General features: G+C 41.3%; 1 protein-coding gene across 1 annotated transcript in view; it reads right to left on the bottom strand.

Moving 5' to 3' along the window:
* Positions 1-14,234: 14,234 nt before the first annotated feature.
* Positions 14,235-19,408, bottom strand: part of LOC100431924 (sodium- and chloride-dependent glycine transporter 2) — a 50,674-nt gene continuing 45,500 nt past the window's right edge. The window contains exons 13-14 of the mRNA XM_063728507.1: positions 15,976-16,143; positions 14,235-14,399 (exon numbers count right to left, since the gene is read on the bottom strand). Of these exons, the coding sequence (XP_063584577.1) occupies positions 14,355-14,399; positions 15,976-16,143 (213 nt within the window). The 3' untranslated portion in view covers positions 14,235-14,354. The remainder of the gene's footprint in view (positions 14,400-15,975; positions 16,144-19,408) is intronic.

Raw genomic sequence — 19,408 nt, forward strand, 5'->3', positions numbered from 1 at the left:
TTTGTCCTACTAACACCTAGGAATGTTATTTATAACTGGATATGTAGAGTCATGAAATCTGAAATGACAGCCTCTGATTTATACCAAATGAACTCCACCTAGCTTGCTCAGTCTTCCCACTCTCTCTGAACCCCCCCCCCCGCTCCCTCTCACCACCAGTACCCCTTTGAATATTCACAACAGGGATCCCAGAGGAGTCCAAGGAAACCTCAGAACAGCCGTCCCTCATTTCCTGGAAACCAATTCCAACGTTCCAGAATCCTCTTCACTAATAAGAACGTGCCCTTCTCACTTCTTGCACCCACTTTCACTTCCTATATCCTTAACCCCTACACAACTTTGACCCCAGGAGCCCCAGTGAAGTTCACCAAATTAGCGCAGCTTATTAAGAGACAAGGCTTTACTAGCATGCTCTTCTGGTCTCTGCCCTATTTTTCTGGATATTTCTGTGTGCAAGCCACTGTCCCATTTGGCCCTTTATGTTGTGGTCCTTTGGCAGATGAAAAAGAAAGTGAACAAGCAGGTAAATTCCAGCTCAAGAAGTCTACTGCGCAATCCAGAAGTTGAGCTGAATGATTAAGAGGTAAACTGATGTCAGCTGACTCCAACTCAGATTCGGCTAAGGCCCAAAGGAAATCTGTCTGCCTTGACTCTGTATTTTCACTAACAGAGTCCACGTGTTTTTCCCTTCCACCTGGAGCGTGTTGCATTTAAAGCTAACGTTAAAATCACACATCTTGAAGAGAATAGGATTTCCCAAGTCTTGATGGGCCTTGTGGACAAGGACACCATACAACATGTTGTATTATAAGAGCCATTTCCTGTCTCTCCTCTGCAGTCTTTAAGTACACCTCAGCAGGAACAGCCTTGAGTTGCTTTGGACTGTTGTTTCCAAGGCCCTTTTATTGATTTCAGAAAGCCCAGAATCCTTAAAAGTACAGTGACCCCAGCAAGGGGAAAAGGTGGTCTGGATAAGATCTTCAGCGCTCTCTATCTTTAAAGTCTCTGTGTAATTAGCTGGTCCTGTGGGATGGGACTTTTAGCTTGTTCCATTAAAAAATAAAGCAAGACATATGTTCTATCATAGCTTTGCAGCATAACATCCATTAACAGTAACAAGAGTTAATCTCAACAAGGTCATAAATCTTTTCTAGATAACTGCTGCAATCTCCTCCTATAAGTGCAACCCTTGAGTGGGGATTTTGAGTGTGTAGGCCTGTTAAGCTAAGGTGACCTTCATAGAATGGGCCCAGCAAGTTTCTGTAGTGACAATGAAGGGACACATGGCTATGTATGTACTTGATGGTGGAATGTTACAGTGAGACCTGTGTTCAGTGGAAGCCACACTGAAACATCTTACCTGATGCCAGATCCCAAGTCCACCCTCCCCTTCAGGATGGCCTACCTCCATGGGTTCTTCAGGAGCCAGTAGTTGTCTTTGATTATCCCTCTGCCTCTTCTTTCTGACCTCTAAATGTTGGAGAGCCCCAGGACTCACTCCTCAACCCTTCCCTTCCAGCCACACTCCCTCCCTATTAAGCTCATCCCACCTCATGGATTTAAATAATATCTATACAGGGATGACTCTCAAATATGCATCTCTATCCCCAGCCTCTATTTTGAACCCCAGGCCTACATATCTAACTACCTATTAGACATCTTGAATATAATATGGCCACATCATCAAAATGAAAAACATTTGCACTTCAAAGTATACCATCAATGAAGTAAAAAAAACAACCGATGAAAAAGTATCTTTGCAAGACATATCTGATTGGAACTTGTATCTACTAAAAAACTATTACAACTAGATAATACAAGACAATAAAAGGTCCAATTTGCAAATGGGCAAAGGATCTGAATAGATATTACTCCAAAGTATATATACAAGCAGCCAATAAAGACATGAGAAGATGTTCAACATCATTAGCCATCTGGGAAATGCAAGTCAAAACTACAGTGAGATATCACTTCACATCCACTAGGATGGCTAGAATAAAATAGATAATAAATGTTGGTGAGGATATGGAGAAATTGGAACTCATATACTGCTACTTAGAATGTAAAGTATTCTTTAAACAGTTAAATATAGAGTTGCTGTACAGCAACTCTATCCCTAATATCCACACAAGGTAAATGAAAACATATATCCATATACTAACTTGTACATAAATGTTTAGAGCATTATTCAAAATAGCCAAAAAGTAGAAACAACCTAAATGTCCATTGACAAATAAGTGGATAAATAAAATGTGGTATGCCTATATAATGGAATATTATTCAGCAATAAAAAGACATGAAGCATTGACACATACTACAACATTGACCTTGAAAACCTCATACTAAGTGAAAAAAGCCTGTCATAAAGGACCATATATTGTGCAATTTTATTTCTATGAAAAGTCAGGAATAGGAAAATCTATAGAGACAAAACATCTGATTAGTGGTTGTATAGGGCTTGGGGTTAGGGAGGTAGGATTAGGGGGTAATGGCTAAAAAGTGTAGGGGCTATTTTTGAGGTAATCAAAAGGCTCTAAATTTGATTGTGATGATGGATGTAAAACTCTCACAGATATTCACAGTATAGTAAAAACCATTGAATTGTATACTTTAAATGGGTGGATTGTATGATATGTGAATTATATCTCAAGCTGTTTTTTAAAATAATCATGACAAAAAATTGTAATATGCCCAAATGGGGACTTTTGACTTTTCCCTTCTCTTAAATTTCTCGCTGCTGACTTCTAAGGACATGGCATGAGCCTTCACCAAGTGCTCCAACTACATAACCCAGGGTCATCCTTGACTTGCTTGCCCTTAGCCCCCACACACAAGGCATCAAGCCCTGTCACTATACCTTAAAGAAAAATCCCCAGTCAAATTTCTCTTCTCACCAGGTCTCCTCCCACCTTCCTCCAACCCATCATTATCTCTCCCATAGGCTACAGCTGTAGACTCTCAATGCTTCTCTCTGCCTCCATTCTTGCCCCATATAATTCAGTCACCTCCACCTTCAGCAGTCATAGTCTATGTTTTGTAACATGTATCATATCACACTCCCTTGCTCAAAACTCCTCCTGGAGTTTTCCATCATATTTTAGTAAAATCCAAACATATCACCCCTGCTTCTCTTCCCAGGTCCCTCTCTCCCCATTCTCCCCCTAACTCACTCCAGGTGGACTTTCTTGTTCCTTAAACATTCCAAGTTCATACCATCCTCATGATCTTCGCACTTGCTGTCCCCGCTACCTGGAAGGTTCACTTTTAACTGACTCAAATCTCGTCTCAATGTCAGCTCTTTGAGAAGACCTTGCCTAAAGAAGCTTCTCACTTTACTCCCAACATTCTCTGCCTCCTTACGCTGCTTTATTTTTTAGAGTGCTTGTTATTGTCTAAAATAATATGATTTATATGTTTACTTATTTGTTCTGTCCCCCCACCGCAATATAACGCAAGCTCCACAAGAATAGGAATTTTGTCTTTCTTGTTCACCAATGTATCTTTCCACCCAGAACAGTGCCTAGCACATTTTAGGAGCTCATTAAATGTTATTGAATGAATGAATCAATGCATGTTCTGCCAGGAAGCAGTATGGAGAATGAACTCTTCTCATTGGCTGTCAGCATGGCAACAGTCAGAAGGCCTTGTCTCTCTGTCCCCCAGAGTTGCTCCACTGCTGACTCTATGTGGGGCAGCGGATCCCACAGAGGAAGGGTAAGAAGGACTCCTTTTTAGTATCCAAACTAAACGTGCAAGCTAAAAGCAGTTCCAAGCATGAGAAACCCTCTATTGTATTTACTGCCTTACGAATTCCCCTCCCGAAGCCACTCTTCTTTGTCCAAACAGCCTTTCAACTATCTTCACAACTACCTTCACGTTGTGGACACATAGTAAGTGTTTAAAACTTATTATAAACATAATAAGTGTATACACTTATTATAAACATAATAAGTGTATACACTTATTATAAACATAATAAGTGTATAAAACGAGAAAATGAGAAAGTAGCACTGTGACAGATTGGATTCTATACCTTCCCTCTGCTCTAAAGAATAAGTTGAAGTCCTAGCCCCTGGTACCTGTGAATGTGAGCTTATTTGGAAATTGGGTTTTTGCAGATGTAATAACTTAAGATGAGGTCATTAGTATAGGCCCTAATGCAGTATGACTGATATCCTTATAAGAGAAAAATACCATGGGAAGACAGAGACACAGGGAGAATGCTATGTGACCATGGATGCAGAGATTAAAGTGTTGTAGTAGCTGTGCTATGGTTTGACTATTTATCCCCTTCAAAAATTATGTTGAAGTTTAGCTCCCATGTGGCAGTATTGAAAGAGCCTCTAAGAGGTGATCAGATCATGAGGGCAGAAATTAATGGGTTAATGAGTTAATGGATTAATGGGTTATCATGGAGGGGAACTGGTGGCTTTACAAGAAGAGGAAGAAGGACCTGAGCGAACATGTTAGCATGCTCAGCCTCCTCACCATGACATCCTGTGCCACTCTATTCTAGAGTCCCCACTAGCAAGAATGTTCTCACCAGATGCAGACCCTCGACCTGGGACCTTTCAATCTCCGTAACTGTAAGAAATAGATTTTTTTTCTTTAAAAATTATGCAGTTTCAGGTATTCTGTTAAAAGCAACAGAAGGCCAGGCACTGTGGCTCACATCTGTAATCCCAGCACTTTGGGAGGCCGAGGCGGGCAGATTGCCTGAGCTCAGGAGTTCGCAACCAGCCTGGGCAACATGGTGAAACCCCATCACTACTAAAATACAAAAAATTAGCCGGGCATAGCAACATGCGCCTGTAGTCCCAGCTACTCGGGAGGCTGAAGTAGGAGAATTGCTTGAACCCGGGAGGTGGAGGTTACAGTGAGCCAAGATTGCGCCACTGCACTCCAGCCTGGACAACAGAGTGAGACTCCATCTCAAAAAAAAAAAAAAAAAAAAAAGCAACATAAAATGAAGACAAGCTACAAGCCAAGCGGTGTCTTCCAGAGGCTGGAAGAGGCAAGGAAGGATTATCCCCTAAAGACTTGTCCTGCCAACCCTTGATTTCAGATTTCTAATCTCCAGAACTGTGAGAGATTAAATTTCTGTTGTCTTACATCTTTCAGTTTTTAGAGCTTTGTTATGGCAGCAGTAGGAAACTAACACAAGTGCCAACTTGCTGCCAGAGTCAAGGAAAGTGCAAAAGCACCAAGTTTCCCTCACAAACCTAACAGCCTCAATACTCTCTGCAACTGTGCAAGCCTGATTTGGGTGGATATTTTCATTTCCTGAAATGCACGTGCAGTTATAAAAAGAGGCTGAATGAATGTATTTATGTGTGAACCTCTGTTTCTATATGGACATATAAACTCTATATGAAAACTTCGTTCTCTAATTACCACAGTCCACTTCAATGATATCCAAATTAGAGGGATCCATATTTTGCTAAATTAACTAGTGTCCTCATCTCATATCTTCAAACATGTTTTAGAGCAAAGCTGGGTATAGATCTGTAGGAAAATAGGTAGAAAAGTATATAGACATATAGATAAAGACATCTCATGATTCTTTGGATGAAACCATTCTAATCCATAACATCAATAATCTTGGAAAATTTTCAAGTTTCTGATGACAAGAACCAAGGTGTGCTCATATCTAGGCTTTATTAAATGTTAAGTAATCACATGTCCATTCCAACAGACCATTAAAAATTTGGCACACTATCTTCAAAGAGGCCCTAGAAACAGGCTCCATCCCAGCCCTGGCCAGAATGGTATTGGCTACATTTCTTAAGTGTAACTATGAGTGGTTACTGCTGTAAGTACTATCCAAGGATTAACCCATTTATTCTTCAAAACAACCCAGTTAGGTAGGTTGCATTATTATATCTATCTTACAAATGTGGAAAGTGAGCCATTGACCAAGTAAGTGGCTGAGTGAGACTCAAACCCAGGCCATATGAACTTTACTGTTTCTCCTGGGATGAAGCCTGTGAAGTCAGTTTCATAACAGCCTAATTCCCTGCCTGAGTTCTGAACCAATTGAGAAATAAGACAACAGTTAGCAGGAGGCTAAAACGTCACTTTTATTAATGTAGAGACAATGCTGGAAGAGCGTAGCCTATGTGAAAGCCAAAATAGACTGGCCATCTGCCTTCCCTGCAGGCTGCACCTTGCCACAGCCATCGCTCCCACTGATCTGGATGAAAAGAGAAAGCTAAGGAGACCCCGTTGAGAAATGAGGACCAATGGCTGGCACCTTCCTCCACAAGGGATGAGAGAATAGGGAGTGGGATAAAAGGCCAAGAGTGTTTATTTCCTATATCAGTAGAGATTCTATCTGGCTTCATATAACAGGAAAACTCCCAAACGATAGTAATTTAAATAACTTAGGTCTTTAATACTCTCTTCAGTAAAAGAATTCTAGAGTTGGAGAGTCCACCATCCCTAGAATGTAGTTCTTGTCCTCATGGTTCAATATAGCTGCTGGTACTCCAGCCATTACAGCCACATTCCAGACAGCAAAATATGGAAGAGAATGAAGAGAAGAAGAGCATGCCTAGGAGTTTCATGTATTATTTCCATATATATTTGGGCAGAACCTAGTCACAGGGCCACTCCATATGTATCTGTTAGCTATTGCTACATAACAACCACAAAATTTCCATGTCATACAACACTAAACACATATCTGCAGGTTGGCTAGGGTTCAGTTCATCCATGCTGGTCTCAGACAGGCAGTTCTGCTTCAGGTTACAATGGCTGGGCTGATTCCATTTCTCACTGCAGGTCTGTGTTTCAGTTGAGTGACTGTCCCATGTGCCTTTCATCTTCCTTGGGTTGATGGGCTAGCCACATCTGTTCCTCATGGCCCAAAGAGACACCAAGGAGCAGACAGAAATAGGTGAGGCCTCTTAAGGTCTAGACTCAAAACTGGCACACTGCCACATCTGTTCACACGCTATTAGCCAAAGCACAGATGCATTACCAAGCCCCAAGTCAAGGGCAAGAAGTACAATCCACCCATGCTGAGGACACAACAAGGGTGTGGTTCACGGGGGGCGGGGGCGGGGCATAAAGAAGTGAAGCCGGGTCAATCTACCATACTTTGCAGCAAGGGAACCAAGAAACGTCATGCTTTGGCTGGGTGGCAACAAGCCTGGCTAAAGTCAGAGATATTACTAAAAAAGGGAAGAATAGAAATTCAAAGGCAGTTACCAGTTTCTCCCCTACACTCCCTCACATTTTACCAACTTTATAAAATATCAGTACTGGCCTAGTGCAAGTTCTCTGTCATTCTTGCCCTCACCTCAAGGCTGTGTATAGAAATAAGCACTCACAAGTAGGCCAAAAAAAAAAAAAAAAAAAAAAAGGTTCTCAGTGAGATTGTCATGGGCCTGTGCTTACCAGTGCTCTCCACTTTTGAGTAGGTGAGACAGAGTGATTTTTTTTAAATATGTTTTATCTCAAAGCCCTAAGCCCGGAAAGATGAAATTCATGCAATCTTAGGAGGTAAGACCCAGACTTCTCTCTGTGCATCTTTCCTGAACACCGGCAGTGAGTGCCACATGATGGAGCTGGCTGGAAGCCTGGAGGCAAATCATGCAAGTGAATATACCACATAATTGCAGAATGCCTCTGCCTCTGTTTCCTGATTGAAAGGAGTAGGCAAGAGGAATCAAGTTATGAAATAAAAATACCTGGGCTATCCTGAGTCCCCTGAGCCCACATCCAAGACCCCACATACCCCAGCATCCCCCCTGGACTCCCAGACTTCGCCATGATCCAGCAAATCCCATGACAAATCCTGGGAAAAGAGTCACCAGTGAGACTGGAGTATCAGACTGGTGACTCTTCTTCTAAAAATAAAAAATTAACTCTTAAGTTTCCCCTATTTCTCCTTATCCCCAATTAAGGAAAAACATATTTAGAAGGTTTATAAAAACATAATAGAGCATTTCTAACTGAAATTCCATGGTACCTGGGATCTGCTTTGAAATACTCTAAGGAAACAGAGTTTCAGTGTGGGGAGACGGATCATGAAATAAACTTGGACATGAGTCGGTAATTGTTGAAAGTGTGTGATGTGGACATAGGAGTTCATTATTCTGTTCTCTCCAACTTTATGTATACCTGAAATTTTTCAAGATAAAGAGTTAAACACAACACACACACACAATGATCAAAGGAATCTCAGGAAGGAGATAGAAGATGATGAGTCAGCACCAAGCTCTGATCCCACAGAGTGCACTTCTTGCCCTTTCAGGAGCACTGTTGCTGGGAAGAAAAGACATTACACTGAGTTTAGTGTTCACAGTGCTGTGCACCTGCCAAAGTACAGTTTTAAGGCCAGTCCTGAATGTATTATATGGAGCTCTTATTATCATAGACTTTTCCCAGCCTGGAGCTTGACTGCAGGCTGGACACCTGTGCACTTGGCATGTGGATTTCAGCATCAGCTTGTGAGGGCATTTCTTTCCCGGTGAGGATAGCCTAGATCATCTCTGTAGCCTTTCATCACTGAAGCTGAAGATGGAGGTAGAGCATGAGTATGTTGTGCTCATTTGAGGAGGACAGAGTCAAGCCTCTGGGTTGACCTGATCAGACAGCAGAGAACATGACACCGAACCCTAGGGCCCCATCTCTGAGTAAGGAACATGAGGGCTCCACCCACTCAAAAGGAGAGAAATGGCATTTCTTTGTTATTTAGAAATAGGTTTTCCTTCTACTATAATTTGAGTTCCTTAAGATTTGAGACCATTTTATTCCATTTTGCCTGGGGCCTAGCACAATACAGGAACTACATAAAATGTTTGCTAAATTGAAATATAGTTGAAGACTGACAAAATGATCATGAAAACATACACAATGTTTTAACTTGTCCAGTCTTTCTGTTCAGATCTCAGATCTACTCAGATTCTCTTTCTCTTTTTCTTCCTTCTTTCTCCTACTCCCATCTCTCTCTCTCCCCCCATGAGGGTGATTAATAATTCAGCAAATAGTGTATTCTGATGGTTAAAAATATAATAATTGATATTTGTTTCTGCAGCAGCACAGTATCTCGTTTTCCCAGGAGGGCAGTTTCCCATGGCTGTTCCAGGTTTTGCACAACAAAATTGATCAATCTGGGGGATACCTATAAGGCTGTTTATTAAGAAATAAAGATGATGGTTAATGGCTTTGTAAGAGACACAATACTATAATCATGTTTTAAACACTGACATTTATTTAGGGTTTTGTGAACTCATACATTATTAGGATAAATTCTAATTTATATCAGTACATAATAGGCAAATATATAATACAATAAATTGCATTTTTGTACATAAATACAAAATTTGAGGTAGGGCCTCAAGAATAATGACTTCTTAAATGAATAATGTGCAGTATATAATATGTAATCTATAAGATATATATATATATGATGCATCATTTGTAACATAATATATTTTCTTCATGTATAGTTAATGAAAAAATATAAGGACCTGATTAGGGAACATGTATTTATTCATGGGCAACAGTACCCACAAAAGATGCCTGCATTTAGGACATTAGCCAAGTACACAATGTAAGAACTAACGTATTCCTTTACAGGTCCATAATAAAGTGCAAAAAAACACGAACAAATGAGAGACAAAACAGTTTTTAGTCAATTACTAAAATACACCTATAAGGCAAATGGTTACCTGAAGATGTATTTAATCCATGGCAGGCAAGTCAAACCACTGCTTGCTTTTCAGAGGTGATGAATACCCAATCTGAAAACACTTTCTCTTTGGCTGCAGGCTGCTCAGAGGTGACCTGAGCAAAGACCACATTTCAAAACTACTTGGCCTTTCTGGGCAATTAAAGCAAAATCTGGAAAAGATAGGAAGCTTCACTTTCACAAATCCTAGGGCCACTTTGTGGAGAAATGAGTATCAAGGCAGAATCACCCACACCTTTGCTCCCAGCCTGGAAGTTTTCTGCTTGATACCCAGTGTGAAAGAGAAGGAAATGCTCCTCTGTTGGCCTTGGCCTTTTGGTCCTGCAAAACACCCTGCCACACAGCACGTCCTCTCTTGAGTCATCTGCCTCAAAGAAGCATGTCCCAACTCAAATCCAGGTGCAACAACAGTAGTATGATCTTGCCATCTCATCTTACATTGAGCAACAGTTATTGTGCTAGCCTCTGGGAAGAGGACAATGACCTATAGCCAAGGGAACAAAGAGAAAAGAAAATCTTACTTTTAGGCATGGGAAAACCATGCTGACAGCAAAGGTGGACAGGAAGCACTGAGAGAAACGTAGATGAGGAAACAAGAGCTTAATTAAGGGAAAACTCAACTCCAATGCAACATTACCATAAAAACAACCCAAGTCCTATCCATTTAAAGGTCATCGTGTTAAACTCTTTTTAAAGTGCTGCTTACTGAAATACAAGTTGATTACATTTCTTACATATTAAAAACACATTGCAAATTTCAAAGACATTGAGGTCATCATGATTTTGCGTTGACCACAGACCTCATGCAATACATAAATATAAAGGAAAAAGAAACAATAAAACAGAACTAGACACATTTGTACCTGATAAGCACAGTCCTAAAGATAATAAAAGTTACTAATATGCAAGACATTTGCATAAGAAGTCACAACACCGATTGTTAAGAAATATACATTTTTTCTCCTCTAAGGATATGACAGGATTACTGTTTTTCACATATGGCTTTTTTTCTCTGAATGAGTTTCTGGCATTTGTTGGTGTTATGAAATCATCTCACAAGTAGAAAATGCTCCACCATTCTACACAGTGAACCAATGAAAGTCTTTCCTCAGCTACTTGGTTTTTTCCCCACTTTCAAGGGAAATTTTCAGGTGCCAGTTTCTAGCAATGTTATTCATTTTATTTTTATCCATTTATTTTTTTCTCCCTATTGACTGTACATTTTAATATCATGGAAACAATCCATTAGACAAGCTAAATTTACAAGGTAACCAATTCCAGGTAAATTTGGAATCTTTCACCTAAGCATGTCCCTTTAAACAAAGGGAAAAAAATCTTGGAAATTATAGTGAAGTGGGGTTGGGGGGAAACAGCTGCTCAGGGAGCAGCTACTGCATCTTACCTGGACAAATCATAACACAAATGTAAATGCCCCCAAATCCAAAACACGCAGCTAGTGACAAGGTCTCCATTCTCACAATTAAGTTAACTTTCAGTTTGTACAAAACAAACCTGGCAGCATCTGTGGGAGCCCCCCACCCCCACCTTCTTTTCATCACAAAAGCAATAATTAGCAGAAATTGGGTTGGTGTCCAGCATCAGACTCGAGTTTTAGCCAAGAGGCAACAGGAGAGCCAAAAAACATTCATCCTGACACAAACATACCAGTCCCATGAGAGAATGCTAATTGATTTAAGCTCTTTTTCTCAACCTTCAAATTGGAAAGCCTGCAGATAATTTCCAGGCCTAAGTTATTCCTCCGGGCTCCTCTCACTCTACCAGGTATCAGTTGGAGAGGCTCATTTTTGGTACCATTGTGCAACATCTGCTGCACTAATTGGGGGCTTCTCATCAATATGGCTTTCTTAGAGAAACCTGTGTTCATGGCAGAGAGGTGAGGCCACAGCTCAGCTTCCTAAAGCTAAGTTTAGGGGAAGCTCAGGGTTTAGTCTCTGTGATAGACTCAAGCAAGTTCGAGCTTTAGGAGACAAGGGGGGGAAGGATGAGAAGGAGAGGGGAGAACAAATATACACTGCAGACAAAAGACATGAAAATCTAAAGTTCAAAACCCATCTTTGTTTCCTTTTCTAAAACCTTTCACAAGCTACTCTTAAAAACTGGAAGTTCATATTGATGTTGGCAAATGGCAATGATACTTGCCCTAGAAAAGGGAGAGCTCAGTAAAATGAGTTGAGACTTTTTTTAACAAATGAAATCTTTTAAAAAAAAATCTACATTAAAGTCTGTTGTTGGGTTTCATTGCTGTTAAACAAGATGAAAATGTCACAACAATATACAAGATTTGAACTGAAAACTTTGCCTGAGACCCTGTACTATGAAGATAAATGAAGAAAATGATTGAAATGATCTCCCCTAAAGGAAACAATTTTAGGTTTAGATATTATTACTGTAAGGGAAAATAAAATTCCCAGACTACACTATACTAAACTCACCATCTCTACAGAATTCATAAGATATTTATAAGGACAGAAAACACCACGACAAGTTCACACTACATGAACACGTCACATTTTTAAAATTTCATATATGCATGTTCAGGATACAAGAAGATAATAAAGTTTACACTTCGCCAATTTCTGCAGACATATGATCCGCTCTCATTAGAGTGCAGTTAAAATGAGTACTGTGAATAGGGAACTCTTAAAATTGAATCGGCTAAATGGAGTCTTAAAAGCTATAGTCTTAATTGGCTTACTCACTACTTACCTAAGCTGTATTTATCAGAAAGTTCTAAAATACCATGTCCTAAAATGTACTACCAGTGCAGTGAATATTTTGGTTGCTTTCTATTAAACTCTCCATTTCTTAGATTTCTCTATGACCACAATTGGCATTTACTGTGAATGAAAAAGAGTAAAAATTAAGAAGTTATCTGTTTTTTAAGAGCATGTGTCCTATATATATAATACGTAGACAGAACCAGGGTAAGTCTTGTTTTCCCAGAGGTCAAAAGACAAGATGTCTACAGCTTACAGAAAGACATTTAGAGAAGAAACACAGGATCTTGACATTGAACCATGGTGCTAAATATCATGTAGAAACGAGCATGGAGCTCTACTATGAACGTACAAAATGGGGCACAACTTATATGATGGCTTCTTGGGCAGAGGTGGAGGAAATTACCAAAAGAACTCACAAATGTGGTTATTTAAAAAAAAAAAAAAGACAGTTGAGGGAAGAAAACTGATAGTTCAATCAAAGTCACAATGTGCAGACTGTAGCATCTGAGTTAGTGGTAACTGGAGATTGCTGATCCAAATGAAGGAAACAGATCCCCAGTGGTGACTGGAAATATAAACTTAACCACCTCAGTGGTGTCCAAATTGAATGGTCTTGTCTTACATCCAAAACATTTTCTGACCACTGCTGACTCTCTGAAAAGAAAAACCTGTCTTGAACTTTGTGTGTCTGAACAAGATCACTACATTGCTCAGTTCTGTTCAAGTCCAAATTAAGTCTTGTAATTCAGCCATTCTGTATATGCCTTACTGGCACCCCCCATGCCATCACACAGTGGATACCTCTCTATTGACCAAACCACACACACCTACGAGTGCTCACCTAACTGATCCTCCTCTGCAGGGTAAAACGTGTGGTCAGGGGACCAACCTGACCAGAAACAGTCACCAGGGGCACAGGCAAACAGCGCTTCAGGTGGTCTGTGTAGCTCTTTACTACACCATGTGACACTATGCCTACTTTTCTACATAATCACTCTCATGTGTGGATGTGAACCAAGATGTAGGAAGAAAGATGAAGAAAAATGGGAGGAGAGCTATGGAAAACATTAGGAGGAGGCAGAGAGGAAAAACAGGATCAAATCTGGACCATCCCACACCACTGGACTAGCACTGAGTGCCCAGTTCCAAATCCTTCACTGGCAGTTTGAGTCCCAAGGAAGAGGTTCCCAAGGGGTCGATCATGTTCTTGTAACGCTCCCCACGGTGTTGAGCTAAGAATGGGCCCCAGTCCGGCTGTGGTGAGCACACCAACTTCAGCCTCTGCAAAGAAGCCAAAGACAGACATGGTCACAGAAGTAATGCACCTTCCCCACCTGGGGAGGACCCACCCATCCCCAAACTGCTTATGACCACTTTGACCAGAGTTCTTGCTTGAGCCAAGAGGCCCTCTATGAAGAGAGGCAGTTAGGAAGATAAGCGTTCATTAATTAATTAGGTCAGAGACATTAAAGAGGACACTTAGTTTGGTTCACTTGAAATTATTTACATCACCCTGCAAGCAATATTGCAATTGCTCTGTGTTTGCCTTGCACAAGATTAATAGAGGATAAAGGGCCCAGATTTTAATTATACATTTTTTCCCTCCAAATGAAGAGAATCCACAAGCTTCTCTCTTCACTGCCAAACACAGTCTGCAAAAGACATGTGCTTGATTACTTTTGTTCTGTAGTCTCAACAGTGGATTGCTACATCTAAATAATTGGATTTTGTTTAGCATATTTCCCAGAAGGATATAAATGACCAGAGGAAAAAAAAAATCCAACCCCAAAGATACATCGCCAAGAGTGAGCAAAGATTTTAATTATCTGTTGACAAAATACACGCTTCTGACTTGGTTCAGCAGTGTAGGTTCTTGCAGGCAAGCTAAAAATAATAGGAATGTCTCTAATCCTTCAGCTGAAATTTTTATGGAAAACAGAACTTGACTGGAACATTTTCTAGAAAAAGGAAAGAAAACATATTTCTGACTAAGAGGGAACAATTATATGTTTATTACCTTTTAAAGTGAAGCTGGTACTTACAGCTGTTAGTTTAATCTCTCCTTAATCATCAGTTTGCAACCTTTGTGTCCCAAATCCACCGTAATAAATTTATATAGCCAACTCAATCAGTTTAGAGATTTTTAGCCTAAGACAAAAGTGGCAGAGGCCAAACCAGGTTCTATTCAGAGGGAAAGAGATTTCTGGGTCAGTTGGTGGGGAGGCTTATGTGGGGCAGGAGTGAACCATCTCTGGAAGCCCATGGGGCCAGTCACTTACCTCATTTACCTCAAGGGAATAACAGAATTTCCTGAGGTTGGAAACTAGAATACAGCTGCAGTAAAAAGATTCCTATACCTCCTTTTGCTAATTCTGTCTCCACCGTTAGTCCAATGAAGACAAAAGCTACCTCCCCACCCAGTGGACTTTTGCGTTGTGCACATACCACATGCCTGATTCCCATCCTCTGTCTCCCCTCCAGAGCCTCAATGGGATAACCCAGAGGCCTGCTCCTTCTTCATTCCTTTTTCAACCCATCAGACCAACAGCAAATGCCAAACTGTTCTTCTCTGCCTTCTATCACCTGAATCTAGTCCAGTGCTTCACTAACGGGGGAGCTTGTTAAACTGTAGATTCCAGGGTCCCATTTCCCCAAGACTCTGGTTCAGTAGGAGTCTTCTGCCTGGATTCTGATCATGTGCATTTCCAACAAGTTCTCAGGTGAGAAGGATGCTGCTGGTCTCTGGAGCAAACCCTAAGTAGCCCTGATTTAGTCCAAAATGCCAGATTCCTGGATCCTCAAGACCGAGGCAGGGCTGAGTGATTCCTAGCACACCTGAGCAAGCGACTCCTCATAAATAACAAAAGCCTGACCACACTTCACTGGTGGCACAAGAGGCAGTTCCCTTCCCATTCACTCAGGAGTGACAGTGGGGATTCTTCACACTAGAGATGGGAATTGGGTCCAGCAAGGGATCAATTGACAAAGAAAGACAAGTCTCACCTCATACCAGCCAGGTCCTGAAATTCTCACTACATTCTATGGGAACAGTGACATTTTAATCAGCTGAGACCCTCAACCATCCCTAACAGAGGCACAACAGGAGGGGGTAGTGATTTTAAGTTTAATGGTAATAGATGTTTGGGAAGAAGGCTTAGACAGAGAGGAGCATCAGGGAAGGGGGAATCTGATGTGTGGTTAAAAACAAAACACTGAGATTTAAGCTGTGGATGAGGGAAAAGGAGGAGGAAACTCCAGGAAAGAGGAGACCCTCCGATCATTTATTCCCCAGAGCTGTCACCACACTGAGGACTAGCATAATAACAGTTCTGCTTGCAGATTGGCTGAGCCCTTCCATTAGAGGAATCATACATAATAAAAATGGGTTTAACAGAAACAGTGGCAACTGTAATCGCTTCATCACCAAGTCTCCCTCTTGAATAAGTTTACCGAATCTTTTGTTTTTTAACATGCAGAGCTTTTATGGGCTTTCCCTTGGGAGGAATTGGGAGGGAAAGAAGTAGACAAAATTACCTCAATAAATCTTCCAGGGGCCAGATGCATTTTTATCACAAACATAATCGGGATCCAGATGACGGAACAGGCGAGCATTAGCCATCCGAGCACCATGGACCAGTTAGGATAGCGGTAAGAGCCATAGGTCATGGGCTCCCACTGGTAAAAGCTGAAACAAAGGATAAACTGGAAAGATAAAAGTGACACACGTTAGGGTGGTGGTGTGAATTATTCAAGCACTCAACACTATTAAACCCCTGTTATGAGTTTGATGTTTTCGTCTCTATTATTTTATACCCACGAAAGAGTAGTATTATTAATCCATTTTTCAGATGAAGAAACTAAATTTCAAAGAGATGGAAATTATATATTCTGAGCTGCTGACTCTGCATTTGCCAAACCATGGGAGTGGAGTAATATGTGTGCATGTGTATACAGACAGACAGAGAAGACAAGTTTAAAGGATATATACCAAGGTGACAAGTAGGCAGAGGTGGGCAGGGGTGATAGTGGGTGTTTTTAAGTAGGAGCTGTCTGTACTTACTTTTCCTTTTTCTTTTTGAGACAGAGTCTCACTCTGTCACCCAGGTTGGAGTGCAATGGTGTGATCACGGCTACTGCAACCTGCCCCTCCCAGGTTCAAGCGATTCTCCTGCCCCAGCCTCCCAAATAGCTGGGATTACAGGCATATGCCGCCACACCCAGCTAATTTTTGTATTTTTAGTAGAGACGGGATTTACCATGTTGGCCAGGCTGATCTCAAACTCCTGATCTCAGGTGATCTGCCCACCTCGGCCTCCTAAAGTATTGAGATTACAGGTGTGAGCCACCGCGCCCAGCCTGTATTTTCTATAATGGGTAATAATCAAGCTTTTGTTATAAGAAAGAAACCGAGGCCAGGTGCAATGGCTCACACCTGTAATCCCAGCACTTAGGGAGGCTGAGGCGGTGGATCACCTGAGGTCAGGAGTTTGAGACCAGCCTAGCCAACATGGTCAAACCCCATCTTGACTAAAAATATAAAAATTAGCCCGGCATGGTGGCACGCGCCTGTAATCTCAGCTACTTGGGAGGCTGAGGCAGGAAAATTGCTTGAACCTGGGAGGCAGAGGCTGCAGTGAGCCGAGATCATGCCACTGCACCCCAGCCTGGGCAATAGGGCGCGTCTTGGTCTCAAGAAAAAGGGAAGGGCATAGGAGGGGAGGGGGAGAGGAGAGGAGGGGAGAGGGCAAGAGGGGTGGGGGGTGGAGGGAAGGGAATGGCAGGGGAGGGGAAACCCATTAGGTTTATGTATTCTTACTTTTAAAAAATTGAATCTACTTTGCTTTCTTCTGGAATGAGGAATGGCCCACATCCAGGAGCTGCCTCTAATGCTGGCTGAGTAAGACCCAGAGTAGTCCCCAGGCAGTGACTGAGCTGGAAGCTTGGTCCTATAATAAGCTGTGGGACAAACAGAAGGGATGCACAGCTCCCCTTAAATGACTCAATGAGAACAGGCGTCATCACCAAGTGGTGAGCCGTGAGCCCAGAGACCAGCAGGCTAATCTTGGCCCAACCACTAATTAGCTGAGGGACCTTTATGTCCCAGACTTCCCTGCTATAAAATGGATATATCTCACTCTGTGTATACCACACAGGGGTCTTCTGGAAATGATAGTTTGGTATTTACCCATGAGTCCCCCCCTTGATTTTAAGAGAGGTCATGATGTGTTTTCTGCCCATTGACTCCTATCACTGCACACACGGGCTAGCAACAGCCGTGAGAACCCTCTGAAGACTTGGCCAGTGCAGCTAAAGAGAAAGAAAGGAATTCAAGTGCTGAAAATAGAGGCATCTTTAAAAAGTGGAGCCAAGGTTCTAACTTCTCTACTCAAGCCTTTGGGGGAAAATTTCCCTGAAAAGTGTATGGCTCCCTGTATTCACCCTGCCTGTAGCAACATCAGCCTAGAATAATGTACCCATGTAAGTCCTCTCCTCCTCTCCCCACCCCTCTCTTCCTAACTTAAACAACAAAATAACTGCCCAAAAGTGACTGGAAGGAATTTTACCAGGAAAGATAATGTATGAAAGTGTTTTAGAAAAGTGTGAAGTGCTAGATGGATGTAAGGCATCTGTATTATTGCCACAAAGCCCAGGCAGCTGGGGCAAGTGATTATTTCAGTACAACAATAATTCAATATATTGATTCAAAGCAACATGAGCCCAAAGACAACTGCTGGAAAAAAGTCTTCTATGGAAAGAGATGTCTACTCTAGGCCCCTTTTTAAACATTTGTCCCTAGAGTTATAAGCTTTATTAACCAGAGTATTGGAAGTATGGCCTAATGTAATTATGGTAAGCTGCTCCATTTCATTTACTATATAAATAGCAATACATCTGCTTATGTGCATGCATAACTCAGTAACGTGATCCAACTATGTATACAATAATTGCATGGAGAATATTTATAGCTCTATAAATCCATGAAGGCATATATAAAAATGATCAATTTCATTTTAGGGGCTCCAGAGTAATTTAAACCCATAATCTTAGCCTATTGCAGCACACCACAAATATCCATTTTATAGAAGCGCAAATGGCAAAAAATAAGTGTTGGGCTTGGTCCTCCGACACTCATTTCCAGTTGCACAAATATCATATCGAATTTACCTGTGCAAATTTGTCCTTTGCCATAAATTTCCCTCTGCCAAGTTAACTTTGATGAAACCCTGTCCTTGGCTGGGACTGGCCATGATAGGTAATAATTTAGCCACTGAGTCAGGTACGCCCTGACCTTTTTGTGACGGCAGCCAAAGAAAGTGCTGGAGGGAGACTCATCAGTTGACAATGATGATGGAATTGACCCCTTCTCATTGTCCCTAGTTCCCAGCCAACACAGAAGGGGAATCTGGTTCAGGATGTTTTCTGGGACCTCTCCACAACTTTCTGGCATAAGATTTATATTAGTAACTAAGTAAAGCACAACATAGTTGAGGAACTTTCTCAAAAAACAGCAAGTCCGTAAAATTCCTCTTCTCTGACATTCTGCTCACAAAAATGATTAGAACTATTTTAATCCAAACTGGCCAAACTCAAAGATGAAAGTACTAGGTTTTTAGAAATAATATATAGGTATTGGCTTGAAGCTTAGACAGTCCTGGATTCAATTCTTGGCTTTGTCACCTCCAAATCTAGTGGCCTTGGGCAAGTTCCTTGACCTTGCCAAGCCTCAGTGCACACATGTGTGAAATGAGAGAGGAATCACCCAGCAGGCAAAGTGGTCCTAAGCTTTAGAAACAATGCTTATAAAGTGTCTGCCTAATATAGACCACAACAAATAGCAGCGCTGATTATTACTATGTGAGATGTTGTTCCAGAGTATAATAAAATCCTCTGAAGCACAGTATCTTTTGGGGTGGGAAGAAAAGCAAGAGAGAATCTAGAACATGTTCTAACTTTGATTTTAGCCAAG

Source organism: Pongo abelii, chromosome 9 (assembly GCF_028885655.2).
Source record: "Pongo abelii isolate AG06213 chromosome 9, NHGRI_mPonAbe1-v2.0_pri, whole genome shotgun sequence".
In the NCBI taxonomy this organism is placed as follows: domain Eukaryota; kingdom Metazoa; phylum Chordata; class Mammalia; order Primates; family Hominidae; genus Pongo; species Pongo abelii.